General features: G+C 40.6%; 1 protein-coding gene across 2 annotated transcripts in view; it reads right to left on the reverse strand.

Moving 5' to 3' along the window:
- IGF1R (insulin like growth factor 1 receptor) overlaps positions 1-14,887 on the reverse strand; it is a 191,112-nt gene that overhangs the window by 23,521 nt on the left and 152,704 nt on the right. For both annotated transcript variants that reach the window (XM_026074249.1, XM_026074257.1), the window contains 7 exons: positions 13,255-13,469; positions 11,080-11,206; positions 9,507-9,745; positions 7,413-7,580; positions 7,002-7,206; positions 2,269-2,555; positions 623-759 (listed from right to left, as the gene is read on the reverse strand). In XM_026074249.1, coding sequence (XP_025930034.1) covers positions 623-759; positions 2,269-2,555; positions 7,002-7,206; positions 7,413-7,580; positions 9,507-9,745; positions 11,080-11,206; positions 13,255-13,469 — 1,378 coding nt within the window. The remainder of the gene's footprint in view (positions 1-622; positions 760-2,268; positions 2,556-7,001; positions 7,207-7,412; positions 7,581-9,506; positions 9,746-11,079; positions 11,207-13,254; positions 13,470-14,887) is intronic.

The raw sequence follows: 14,887 nt of genomic DNA on the forward strand, positions 1-14,887 counted from the left end.
TGGTAAATACTAACGAGGGTGACTCAATAACCAAGGTGACTCATGCTACTCAATACCAAAGCTTGTTTATTACAGCCTGCACTGAAGCACATCTTTGAAAGAGTGAAAAAATCTTAGGCTATTCATTTTTAAAGAGAGAATACAACTAAACGTTGTATCCTTTTCCCTCATTTTGAGGTGCATTTTATATTTTTTACAGGATAAAAAAGGTCAACCTCTCGAACGCCTTTCAGCTTCTGATTTACAGACTGCTTGTAACCTCTGTTATCCAAGAGTGTGTGATCTAATAGGCCACGAACAGAGATTAATTTGGACTGCAGACTAGCAGCTAAGTCACCCTCTGTGGCAAAAACTGCTACATGAGTCTCAGCAGCCTCAAGTGTGATGATGTCTACTTTAAAACAATGAGGCGCTTCATACTGTGCTAAGTCTTTTGTGACGTACAAAGTCAAAGCAACGAAAACATATTACAATTGCACTCAGACTTGGGTTCTTGCTSGGTCTACGCAAATACGGGTTTAGCCCTAGCCTAACCCCATTTAGCTAGTCAGATATGACAAGATCACAGCATAAATTAGAATTATAAGCTATAACTCTTAACAGAGGGATGTCAAATCCTCACCTCTCCGTGCTGCCCATATTTGATTTCATACATTAATATCAGCCCGTTTGGATTTGCAGGCTCTAACCACTTCAGGTAGACCGTATTTTCTTCTTTTGCTTCCCATGCTACTGTTCCTGGAATGTTATCTGCTCCTTCTGTAAAAGATTTACAAGTCATGTCAGAACACCACTTATTACTGAAACGGGAGCTTACACAAATATTGAGGAAAAAATGTTTCAAACTATTCTTTAGGTACAAAAGCACCGCGGTAAGCGCTACTCAAAGATCCGGAGAACTAAGTGTACCGGCCAGGGGCTTGTTGGGGAGATCAGCATCGTCTGAACCACTGACTGCCAGAAGCGATGCAGCACGTAGCTCCACCAGCATCAGCACTCTATTAGTCACTGTGCTCTATTTACGTGCCAAAGAACCTGTGTATCAGTGTCTGGTTTCTTCCTTCCAAACTTTCCACTAGGCCCAACGGTGCAGACACAGGTCTTCTCAAACAGCTATAAACACTGGGCTGTTTGCAAATGTCTGTAAACACAGTAAGTTCTGCCCCACTGACACCCACTCTCTGTGGGCAGCCTTAGGAAATTTTTATTGTGCCCGGTCACAGTTCTTTAAAAGAGTCTTGAAAGTAATTCAACAATTGCTTTATCCCAAATACTTTTAGTTCTTGATAACTTAATGTTTTCCACGCAAAAGCTAACAGGAGTATGAAGACAGATTCCGTCAAATTAAGGCCACCTTTACAAGAATACAGTGGCTAGGTCTAGAAGGAGAAAAAAAAACCCAACAACACTGTTTAGCCTTCAATTTTCAGAGTCATACATTAAAAATCTGGGAATGACAGATCCCTGATCTCACAGATTTCCTTATTTCCTTGAAATAAGCAAAACTTTTTGCATTTACTGACACAGCTGGATCTGGATTATGATAGTGTTTCCTTCCAGAAACAAAGCAAAATTGCTACCAATCTGCATCAAATATCCCCAGACATCTGCTGGAGTCAGAAGCTCTTTGCTGGATGCATATCAGTTTGCACTAAAATCATTTCTATTCTTCTTGGAAGACATACAATCTGCAAAAGTCTCAAACATAAGTAGAGCAGTCAATGTTTCTTGTTTGAAGCACTCTAGATGCCTGTGATTGGTCACAAAGCAACACCGTACTCCTCCTGCTTCCAGGCTGGAGGAATGCATGGTCATTGCTGTTACAGAAGAAACATTTTGCAAACATTCCCACTAGCAAAACTCTGACACCTGCAAATAGTTCAGAGTGAACGTATCAAAACTAAACACTAGCAGAGACGTGTGCCCCATCTCTATTCAGCATACAGGGAACTGCAAAAAAACCTTCAGCCCACCACGCCTGTGGGTCTCACTTATAGAGCTGAGAGACCGATTCTCTCATAATTATCTACGTACTCAACGCACACACACCTTTCTCCAGATCAGTGACTCAATGCACAGACAGAGCAGTCAAGGCCATTGAACTACTGTAACCGTTTTACATAGTTCCAATTTATTTTCTTGCACAGAGTCTTTGTATTATACTCCAACACCCGCCAATACCCCCGACTCTTTTGGAAGGTTTGTCCTCCCCAAGATGGATCTCTCCTTGAGAAAATTTATCAAAACTTTATACTTCCGAGAGCATACCTGAAGGCATGGTTCTTGCAAAGACAAAGTTGGAAGCGCTACAACCAAGCGTGTCCGCTTCGTGGTTGCAGCTGTGAATATCAATGCGGTAAAGAGTAAAAGGCTGAAGATGGGAGATCACAGTTCTCTCCTTGCCATCCACTTTGGTCTCAAAGAACGGATATTCCACCTCACTCTCCTCTGCATCAGAAACATTGGTGAAGTGATCTGTCCCCGTTGTGTTCCTGTTTCGAGTGGCCAACGTGGCATTTGCAATTCGGAACACATCCCTCCGCTTCCGATCAGGTCTGTGAAGAAGAAAGACGCATACAGAAAAGGTCTCTTTAGAAACATTCCACTTTTCAACATGCAGCTAGCTCCAGGAAAACAGTGGAAAAAACAGTAAAGTAGGTAACTATAAAAAAAAAAAAAAACTCCAAATAAAGGAAACTGTAAAACAAGAAAGGTTTCTCTTAATCTTAACCCGCAGCATGTCAACACATCCTACTGCTATCTACTCGAAAACTGACCAAAACTCTGAAGCTCACAGTGTGCCCCACGATAAACATGCAAACTTCCGACCTCGCTGCAGCTTGTGCAATAAACTAAATAGCAAAAATGGCTTCACTGTTATTAAATAAGCAAACTAGATTTGTATTTAAAGACAGTAATATTGAATTCTGCTATCCAAGCTTAAAATAAAAATCAGATGTYAAAGGTTTAAAAGGTTAGGGAAAAAATTATTCTGAAGTCTGCTGCATAAGCAAGGCTAACTCTCAACAAGCTGGGCTTAACTTCTTTTTTCCTTTTCAGTTGCAATGAAATTACAGAAATTTGAAGCTGCTTAATCTATTGCACCAAGGAAAGAAACCATGGAAGATAGCTAAAAACCATGGAAGTTAATCACCATGCACGTGTGGCAATTCTTGTATCTCTGTTCCTCTCATCTGCATGAAACCTCTGCAATGGAACAATCTTCTGATACGAGAAAGCAGAGCACTAYATGACGTATCATGAAGGGAGTTCGCTAAGCAACCCTGCTTTGCCTTACAGGCCTCTGTAGGAAATGTGTGCACTGAATTAAAAACCTGAGGATTTACAGCAATACTACTACCTTTTCAAGTCTAAGAAACTGATATAATCAACAGACCCTTAGTATTAGTACAAGGGTCAATACGAAAATACTCTATAAAGGTTTGGATGGTATCAGCTAACCAACACAACTGCTATGCATCGGAGATGTCACTTAGCCTTGTGTGTCTGATCCAGGAGCTTTGCACAGGAGCACGGACTATGTATGTAGGCAAGCCGGCCTTTTCAGCTCCTGCCCTCCTGGCCACCGCAGGCAGCAGGACTGCATCCCGAACGAGCACAAGACCTGGAAAGTGATGTACTGTGGGAATTAAAGAAGAATTTAAGAAGAGTAACACTATGGAAACAATTTTGGCTTGAATCCTATCGTACATGAATTCACTTAGCCAGTGCCCGGTTAGTACCTGCTCAGTGTAATGGTTATCAACTCCAGAGATGAAGTCTAACACGTTTCTGATCAAAGAGTGGGTATTAGAAATCAGGTTAATGAGGCCTCCCTGCCCAGCGACAAGAAGAAAGCTGACTTAATAGAAGTTACCTTGCTATCAAATACACCGTCTTAGTACCTTCAGCCACAAAGCAGCATGTTACAGAGCGAGCCAAAACCAGGCTGATTTCATTTTGAAATCTTCTGGCAGTCTGGATGTAGCTTGTTTTGTTTTGTTTTTTAAAAGAAGTTCACTATGAAATTTTCCAAAATCCTTTTATTTGAGTAGTCCTTTCAAGACTCTAAGACGTCATGTAAATAGCACAGAAATAAACCCAGGCACGGATATAACTTCCTAAGTTATCAGGAAATTGTTCTAAGCAGCATACAAGCCCCATAATGCCCATGTAATTTCTCAACTTGTCAGTGGGATATGGGAGAATTTCATAGGAGATGTAAGCACTTGGCTGTCCTCCACGGTGATATTTATGGAAGTCACTAAGCCTATTCACCCTGCTTCAGAAAAGTACTCATTTACTGCTTTAATTCACTGAAAAGAACAAACTTTTGGACTGATAAGAGGGATGCCAAGCACTGAACTGATAAACATTTGCATAGATTTTGTGATGAAAAGTAGTGAAAATAAAAAGTTCATTTTCAATCAACCACAAAGGCACGTGTCGATGCAAGAGCCCAAAAAGCATGACTTGACCTATTGCTGCCTTTAAGGGATGTGTAAAGTTTCATTCTTCAGTGATCTCGGGGTGGGAGGGGAGTACGGTTCTACCCTGCCTTTGGGGAAAAAGAAAAAGACACACAAAACTTATAGGTGAAAACTACAGTCACATCAGGGAGAGAAAAAGATCTGTAGGATAACCACAAGGCAAACATGACTAAGAGGTCACAAGATTTGATACCAGTGCTTTTCTGTCAAGCAGCTCCCTGCTTTGGTGAAAAGCACACATAAAGACAAAAGAATGAGCATCCAAGAAAGTAAGGAAAAGTCTAGAGATAAAAACATGAAAATTCATCTCTTCCATTAAAGGAGAGGAAGGGAAATGTAAAAGGGAAAGAAAGAGATAACATTTCATATAAAAATAAAATCAAATTGAAATTAAAAAGAAAAAATACAGGTCACTTATCATAAGAGCTAACTGTTCTTATCCACTAAGGTAATTTTGAGGTTACCTCTCGGATACCCTCTATTATACACAGTGTCACTCTGCCTGGTCATTAGAGAAGCAAAAGAAACTTGAAGAACAACTGATACTCCTGCGGTTGCGAGTGCTTCTCCAAGACTAACCAGAGTTCTCATCTTTGGAATCTACCTCATCTCCGGCACTAATATACATAGGGACATCCGGAAATTGCACACAAGATTAGACCAATAGGGTTTTTAAACCACCTTAAAACCACGCAGTTGAATATTTTCATGCTGTAATACATGCTGCATTTCTTTCAAAATATCCTGAAAACAGGCAGGACACTGGAAACAAATACTAGTACTGAGGCTTGCATTAGCCCATTAATTAACTTCTCCCATGGGGAAGGGGAAAAATAGACATCAGCAAGTAATGAGATGCCTAGACTTGTCCCGTGAAGAAATCTCAGTAGCTCATAATCTTTAATTTCCCTGACATTCAGCCTCTTTAAAGTTGCTTGGCTGTGCGTCTATTTCTGAGCCTTGTACCTTATCTGCTCCTGCTGTTACAAAAAAACACTCTTATGACAGCAGGTTAAGGAGAAGGGGAAACAGTCAAGCTTTCAGGAAATTCTGTGTGAATTGCTCAGTTAATTTGTTACTGTCTCAGTTCACATTTCTGTGATTTTCCCTTCACATTTGGGGAACACAAGAAAATTTGGCAGAAGACAAGCAACGTCTACTTTAAATTACAAAGCTTTGGTGAAATACAAAAAAAAAATTTCCTTCGTGAAAGCTGGTACGATACAGTTTCAGGCACTTTAGACCTCACACATGCTTTTCAAAACTTCCTGCTGTGCTACTTCATAAAGCACAAAATGAGATCACATTTATAGCATTTTGCATTGCTCAGGAATCGCATGCATTTCTCCTGGCCAGTCACAGTGGCTGCTGCCTCTCTGTACCTCACCTTTGCTGCTGGTTCTTATCATCCGTATGGAAACACTGCACAACTTCAACTACAAATGCTAAATTTAAAGTGAGCTGTGAATCAAATACAGCTCAAATACAATACTTAGCACTTCCAAAGAGAGGCAGTATTTTGGGGGGGGGGGGGTTGTTTTGTTTTGCTTTTTGGACAAAGCTAAAAAGCTTCAAGCATAATCACAGTCCCTACCCCATACAAGTCCCAATCAATCTCAGCTTGAATAAAGTTCAAAAATCACACTGAAGAGCAGCACAACCTAGTTTTAACGAGCAAAGTCACACTGTTGAGTTCTCAAACACAGGACTTCACCATAAACTTCACCTGCCGACAGAGACAGTGAGATAACATGCATGATTGAAATTTGATGCTTACAGACTGTAACGTAACAGCTACACACTGTGTGGTAGGTCCCAGGATCCAATTATCTTAAGTAAGAACAGCTTACATGAGAGGTAAATTAGAAACTCAAGGATCAAAATCACCAATTAATTCAGTAGTATCCACTCTATGATGAAACATAAAATGGTTACTATTCCACTTAATGCATAAGCGCCAGTGTTTATCATGGAAGAGTGGGCACATTTAATGCTTCTCTGCAGCAGGGCCCGGGAAACCAATATGCCCTCTGCAATTAGCACACAGCTAGAAAGGAAGACCAGCTTTGATTCTGCAAGATGAATGTGTCTTCAATATCAAATGCAAACAAATCTTCAGATTAGGAACATAAGTACTTAAATGGCTATTTAGAGAAAGATCCCATTTGAAACCCTTTGTTTGCCACTGTTGCTTATCTTTGAATCCCTTATAGACAAAGGGCTCCTCAAGTGACTCTTGACTCTGAAAAGAAACATCAATAAAGTCCTTGAACAATATAGGTAAGAACCCTTACTATCAGCTAAAATAGAGGCAGTGAGATGAAAATTAGTGAAGAGAAGCTGCAAAGTAGGAAGACTGAAGATTGTCTCACATAAATGGAAGGGCAATGTTTATGTGCTTCAGGTGTTATCCACATATCTTTCAGGTTCAGGAAGCCTGAGCTCTAGGAAATGTTAAAACCCACAAATAGCTGCCCTACTTGTAAAGAGCAAGTTTCCAAAGTCCATTACCTGGGGACAAAGATAGAGTTGTGAAGGAAGTTCTCGAACACTTTCCGGTACTCTGCTTCCTCTTTCTCAGCTTGTTTCTCTGCCTCCGTCTTGGGACAAGCACAACAAGGTCCTTTTTCTCCCCCACAGCCCTCTGGCTTGGTGGGTTCAGTAGCTTCTTCTGTATCAATGGTCCCATCAGCATATCTTCGAATTGGGACTTTATCTTAAAAGAAAAGAGTAGAGGTGACCCATTTCTTCTCTCTCCATATTATGAATATGGCAACAATCCATGTTTCCCCTTTCGCTTTTACTTGCTCTTATTCACAGAAGTGTTGTGAAGCAAGGCACAGGCTTTAGTCCTGGTATATAATGTGCACTGGCAGGTAGGAGACAAAGGCATTTCAACACAACTGTTTTTAGTTTTCCTACCTTTGGAGCAGTAATTGTGCCTGTAAAGGTAACTGTCCTGAGGCTGCTGCTGCCATCGCACGATATAGTATGAGAGGTTGCCATTGGGAAGAGAGGGAGGGTTCCACTTCACGATCAATTGGGAAGAGGAGTTGGATGCTGAAATAACATCCAAGGGAATGGATGGCACTGTAGTGAAAAAGAACACAAAGAAAACCATGGTATTTTTAAACCACATTCTACAATATCCTTGGATATAAGCTTTCAAGGTGAAGCCTAATCCACTACTTTACTGCAAGAAAAACAACTCACCTATCTCAAAGAAAAACATCTCCTACTTACACCCCACTGACAATGAATATGAAAGGTTTAAGAGTAACAACTCACAGTCCCAATTGGAAGTTGTACATAAATTATCCTTCATCCATGGGACAAAATCTGAAATCCTAACTCCAGGAAAAAATGCCATAATTTCAAATGAAAATAATGTCTGAATAACCACAGAATTCTCCTGCAAATTTTAATCCTGCTTTAATAGCTGCTGACATTTTCTATCATTATGCATGTCACCTGCACAAAAGATTCCATTTCTGTATTAACAACAGAACTTGCTTTTCTGTTGCTACTCTAAATAAAACAATTGTTTACATAAAAATGCATCTGCTATTACAGTCAGAGGTTTCGTAGAGGAAATAATGAATTGCATTATTTTTAGAGGCACCAAGAAGACTTCTAGAGGCAGGGGTGAAGTGAAAAATAACTAATCTTGTTTGCGATATCTGTAAGAAACACCTTCTGAAAACCCAGACAGACCTTCAAGATGGGGAGAGGGAGGAAAGAAAGGAGAACTAAGGAGCACAAGAATAATTGTACATCCAATCTCAAAATATGCTGGAACATAGTAGGCTTTATACCCAATAAGTAATATTCTAGCTATTTTAGTAGGTTCACCCTTTTTCACTTATTTTCAGTGTGTGAATCAGACACTTCTTTCATTGTTGCCATTATGCTCATGTGAACAATGGTTGGCTATTCTCTGCYAGCACTTATGTGAAACAAATCGGGACACAAATATACAGAACCAGTTTTCTCCTATATCTGAATAAACAAAATGTTTGGTTATCTCACTCAGCGTTACCGAGGTCATGTTCAATTCCTAACCGAAATAAGGAAACATCTCAAATTTTCCTCTTGTATCATTTCAAGGGTCACACGCTCTTAAAATTCCCTATCAGTAGTGTCAGAGCTCCTTTTCCTAGCTTAGTTGCCTTGGGCATCCTCAGAGCCACGAGAGATGAGCTTAATCCAGCACAGAGTTTTCTTGCACACCCTAATCCCCCCGTCATCTACAGAGTAAGGCCTGAGTTGATTGTAGTGATATAGGGTCAGAACTTCAAAATTTCAAAGCTGAACAGAAATGCAGACAAGGCTACGTGCATTCTTCTTTCCAGCTGTGAAATACAGCTTTCTGAAACACAACTGACACGAACATTGGCTTCTCCAGGGTATACGCAAAAACAGTCACTGATGGTGACTGCTTGCCAAAAGCCAAACACTTAATGGCAATGGTGCCCACAGATCGCAAAATGCGATTCAGAAAACAGAAACAAGTAGTACGTGGTTGTRACCTCTAAAATGGATTCTGAGCTCCAGTGAGCATCTGGACTCCTCCCACTTTGCAGATTCAAAAYGCTGCGCTGGGCCATCCTCACTGCTGAGTTATAGTGCTGCCAAGTGCAACCGAGCAGCACCGTTGGGAAGCCTTCTTGGGACAACAGGTCRGTTTGAAAGGACCACGGCCGCTTGGCAGAGCACTGTAATGGCAACTGCTGGATGCTAAAGGGACTGAAGAACTGGCTAGGAAACCATCTGCTTCTGCTCCTTGCAGGGCATCTGACAAGCACTCTTCTCACCCCTGGCTAYTCCAAGCTTCTTCACAGGAAAAGAAAGTGATTTGAATAGAAGTTACAACAGACTAAAAATGCACAAGGCTCCCGGTGGATTTCTTGCACATCAGAAGTAAGTTTTTCTAATCAGCTGATCGATTTGAACAACGAGAGGTAATAAGCATACATGCAGCTTTATCAACCCTTACCCAAGAGCCCAGCACCTCACCTGCAGCATTGGTTCGTATATATACTATTTCACTTTTTGCTCCATGAATATGATGGTTTTCCATCATTGTGAGGGTAACTGCCTTGACATAAATGGCATACTGAGTCCAAGGTTTCAATCCCTGCAGTAAAATCCCAGGATTGTTCTCTTTGTTTGGTGGCAGGTCAACATCTACCATATTCCAGCTGTTGGAGCCACATGCATCTTGCCCATCATACTCTGTCACATTCTTGAATGATCTGAAACATTAAAAGAAAAAAAAAGTATGAAATCTTTTCCTCTTGAAGAATCTCCTACATTTATGAGAGCATCTCACTTCAACCTTGCTCAGTGGAACAAATAAAGCTTACTTGTTTTTCACAGCAGAACAAAACAGAGAATTCCAGATTTGTATTTTATTTTCAACCACTACAAAACTCAGAGTTCAGCTTTAGCTGCAGGTCTTACTTTTAATCCTTAGCAATAACGCAAGGTTCTCAAAGTAAACACYAACCCTGGGTTTGTCTTGTGTTTCAGACAGTGAAATGCTTCAGATGTATTTAGACTTTAGCTGTGCATAAATTTTGGAGAAGCCACACAAAATAGTTATTGATAGTGGCTGAACTCTTATTGTAAAGAACTCAAACTTTCATGACCAGTCCTTCAGAAACCAACAGGCTTTTTTTTTTCTTATATTTCCACATGATGCAAACATCCTTATATAGGCATATAATTCTACGTCTTGTAACTTCTAAATTGCACCACTGGTGCAAGAACATACAAAGTACTATTCTTGTTTATTCTTTACTACAGAATCATCAAAACTAAGTTTACTGCATCATACACCATCAGAATGATTTTTTTTTTCCAAACGATACTGGGTATTAATACTTCTTGTTGCTATGCCTCACAGCCTTGCTGTATATGTCACTACCACCATGCTGAACCTTCCTTTCACCCATCCAGTCTGCTCTGAGAGTTACTACTATGCTCACTTGTATTTTGACTCTAAGTTTCAATCTGAGAACTACAAGGACTAGCAAAGGCAGAGAGATGTCCTAAGAAATTAGGCTCTCTCCAGCAACTGCCCCACTCTTTCATTAGCAAGAGATGTCAGTGCAGAAAACCACTGAGGCTGGATAACCAAAATAAGCCAAACTGAGTAGACAGGTCATGAAGGTGACAAGGCAAGCTCCAAAAGCTCTCTAGTCAGTACTATGACTACAAAAGGAAAAGATCTCAATAGTCATAAAGACATGGCTTACAGAGAGCTCCAAATTAATGCCCAGAGAATATCCAAGCCATACATCTCATTTTCTAAAATCAGAAACTATCCCAAGGATTTAGAATCCATTTGTAGGCTTCAGTCAAAACAATTCTCATTTTAAATGTGACTTTCGCTCTAGCCAAAAGAGAATTTGAACAAAAGAGGGACTCAAGGATGAAATACAAAACCTGCACAGAGTAGGAACTACCTGAAAGACTTTGCTGGCTCACTCTCTTCAGCCAGTAAATCAGCAGTCAGAATAGAAACTCTAAACATTGTCTACTATCCCTTGACTGTCCCCATTATTCTCTGAAGACATCTACTCACGCTTCTTTATAGTAAACAGTGAAGCTAATGAGATCTCTGTAATCTGGAGGGCGATACCGTTCCCATGTTAGTTTAATCCGATTCTTCAGTGTAGTATTGGAAACAAAACGCAGAATGTGACTTTCACCTGCAACACAAAAGGAAAGCACATAGAGTTGGCATCACATCCCTATTGGTTTTTTTGCTATTTCTTAGCATTAATTTTAGTTAATCAGCCTTTTCAGTAGCTCCTGCAATACCACATTATACCAATGGCCTTTGTCTCCTTATAGCCTGATATTTATYCTGCTATATTTGGGTGCATAAAAGCCTTGGAAATAATTTTAGAATATGTCGGAGCTCCTTGTTGTTAATTTTTTTGAACCAGATTTTCTTTTAATGCATCATTAGAAAGCTCTTGAAAACTATTTCAGCCTCTCCCTGAGGGAGGAATGGAAGTCCTGTTTAATTGCGGGACTGGTTTAGTAGCACTAAATTTGTCATCCAGCATCAATGCACAGGCAGGGCAGTACCTAGCCTCTGTGTTTCCACCTTCTAGGACAACTTTTGGCAATAGCAATTTGCTTTTCTGGGGAACTGACAACATGGGGAGGACAGAGGAGTTTACGTTCCTATTYGTTAGAGGCTGCACCAAGAACTCCTAAACTCAGCTCATAAACAGCACAACCATTTGATGGCAGCAGCTTCCAGCTACTCCTCTGAACAGAGTTGGATGGAAGCCGGCAGCTTTGAAATGAATGGCTTCCCACCACCAGCTCACTGAGCTTTCCAATCCAAAACAAAATAGCATTTTAAAAACTTAATTYTTGGATGGAGAAATTGTCTTCTAAGTGTCAACTGCGAGTTAGTTTCTAATGTTCCATAAAAGTCTCTGAAAATAAAGGGGTTTTCACCCTCATGTACACTGGCACTATTGGTGCTATCTTTTCAAAGGCAGTTTAGCTTTTGTTGATTCTTYTCCCCTTCTCGGAGTCAGAAAGCTTTCTGTAACGGTTTTAAAAAACAGGCAGTGGCTGGCACTAGCCTCAGTGGTAGTAAGGACTGGCTGTGTGTCTGTAACTCCTCCAGGACTGCAAGCCTTTGCTCTATTGAATGTGCAAAGAATGGAGTGTGGTTACAACAAGGATCTGTGCCATCTGCATTTATGCATCACGCCTAAAGAGACATTCAGCAGAGTACGTGTCCTAGTTTTGTAAACACCATCCAGTACAAGGGGACTTCACTGATACACAAGATACATTTTAATTTACTCAGCTCCAAGAACACCACAAATAGACCAAAGAAAGAAGCATCATCAGTTATAAGGGTTTTTCTTCTTAATTGCTAGATGAGAGATTGCTTTTAAACGTGTACGCTACACCAGGAGACCAGATGTGAAGATCACCAAGGTCAACAGAAAATTTTCCAGCAACTTTGACCATTGCAGAATCCAAAATTAAATGCAAAGGCACTGAAGCCTAGGAATACTGCAGAACACGAAATACTGCTCTCAAGTCAAAAGCAAATAAAATAAAGCACAGAAAGTTGGGTTTATTTCCAGCAACAAGACACTGTTCACCTGGAGCTAGAAAGAACCTTGAACATAACAGAACCAGTTTCTTCTGGTGTCTAAGGAATTGTTATTCACCAGTCTCCTTGATATCAAAAAAAGTAAATACTTGGGAGAGGAAAGTATTTTTAATGTTGTAATTCTGCAAAGGAAACAGAGAAGCTACTCCTCACTGGACATACCAAAAACTAGACTTTGTTTCTCACTTGCCAGGTAGACCACACAGTAAAGTAGTAATGGCAGAACTGATATGAACTCTTCTAAAAAGGACGTTTGAAAGTATGTTCCCATTGTTACAAGATGCTGCTGCCACAAAAACATGGTATTAGGAAAGCATTGTGCTTTCTTCATCAAAAGTTGTTTTGTTTCTTTGTTCTTCAGATGAGATAGCCACTCTGTAACCACAGAATTTTCTGCACACACGCTTTCAGCTACATTTTGAGAATTTATGAACTAGAGTGACTGGAAGTCTACTTTAATTTCTAGCCTCTAAATGTTGTAATATTCAGAAACATGGCAGTGTGTTTTGTGTTTTTTGTGGGGTTTTTTGTTTTTGTTTCCCCCCTCCTTTGGCGACACAGTTGTCTCACACTCAGAAGCAGTTTGCCGAGAGATTTTTGACTTACAAGAGGCTCTCTCCCCGTTGTTCCTTGGATTTATGTCTCCTTTGCTCTGTCGTCCCTTGGTTCCTGAAACTTCCTCCATACGGTAAATCTCAGAAACACATAGCTTAGGATTAAATGCAAAGTACATTTTACCCTCCTTGATCGTCAAGTTATGATGGTTCCAGTCCCACAGCTGCTGAAGATTATGGTTGTCAAGCACGTAGAAAGAATAATTCCTAGAAGGAATTTTTTTGAAGGGAAAAATATTAGTTTTAATTCATAGCCAATTCCCACCAAGAACATCTTAACATAAGCAAACTTTAAAACATTGTATTTCCTCCTATCACTATAACYTGATGTTCAGCAGAGTAAAGGATTTTCTTCTCTCCCAGGGAGCAAGTTTCCCCGAATGCTCACTCTGGTCAGAGAGCAGGGAAATGGCTGCGACACAGGACTCCAAGGCTGGCATCACACTGTGCAAAGCCCACTCCAACATGTGTTTTCATAATCGTATGGAAGTTGCCATATGGAATATAAATGTGTCCTCTGGACAGCAGGTCCCTAAACTGGGTTTTCCATTTTGTGGCGAAGGAGAAGCGATAACCGTGCATATGCTACGGGAGCAGCAGCATGCCAGAGTTCTGGCTATAAAATAAGATAGTGAACTCAGCTGTCTTGCTTATGTTTACAAAAGCAGCTATAAGAGTTTGCACAGTGAGGTTTCCTTGCCTCTGTGTCTTAGTTTACCTCTTGGCCCAGGAAAGATCTCCCGCATTGTGCCAAGTACAGTTGCGCTTATACATCAAAACCTGACAGCAAGCAGTTACACTGACTGCACAGCACAGGATACACCCTTCAAAGCACAGAACTGACAACGCAGACAGCAGCAGCACGTGCTGAGCATGAACCGGTCTCTAAAGTACACCGGTGGAATAACATGAACATCCTTTACTGCCACGGATACCGAATACAAAGGTGTGTGTGCAAATCCTGTTGTAGATTATGAAGAAATTCAAGGTGCCGTCAATTGTGCTGATCTGAGAAACAGGCGGAGCAGACGGGAGAGCAGAGGCTCTCCATCAGTAGTAAGATGACATCTGCAAAAACACTCACATTTGGGGACAGTAGGGACAGGAATGAGCAATTGGAAAAATGAGTTAAAGTTTGTGTAACTGATGCACCTAAATGAAATCAACCTATCGTGGCAGCATTTATTATATTATTTCTGTGGAAAGTCCTACCAACGTAACTGCATCAACACAAAATCCATTAYTAACGCAGTGAACCCTTGCGATCTGTGCAAGCTGCTGCGCACCAGAGAGCTCACAGCAGCGTAGTTAAACAACGCACTCTGCGTGTTCTTTTGACTACAATCAGGGTTTTTGCAAGGTAACATGACAGATATCACAGGGTTCTTAAGAAGCTGACATGCTATTCATTTATGGTTTTCCTTCAATTAATTAATTGAAAATTTAGCATTAATTCCTCCCTTATCCAACCTGAAGTGGAAAGCTTGTGTGTTCCGGCTGCAATCTGTACAGAATACTGGTGCAGTTTCTTAGCACGTATCAAAATGCTGAGTGTATTTCCAAAATGACGTGAAAGAGCAGAGATTTCTCCTATTTCCAAGTGTCCCCTGAATATCCAGGGCTTG

Source organism: Apteryx rowi, unplaced genomic scaffold, assembly GCF_003343035.1.
Source record: "Apteryx rowi isolate R43461 unplaced genomic scaffold, aptRow1 scaffold_11, whole genome shotgun sequence".
Taxonomy (NCBI): domain Eukaryota; kingdom Metazoa; phylum Chordata; class Aves; order Apterygiformes; family Apterygidae; genus Apteryx; species Apteryx rowi.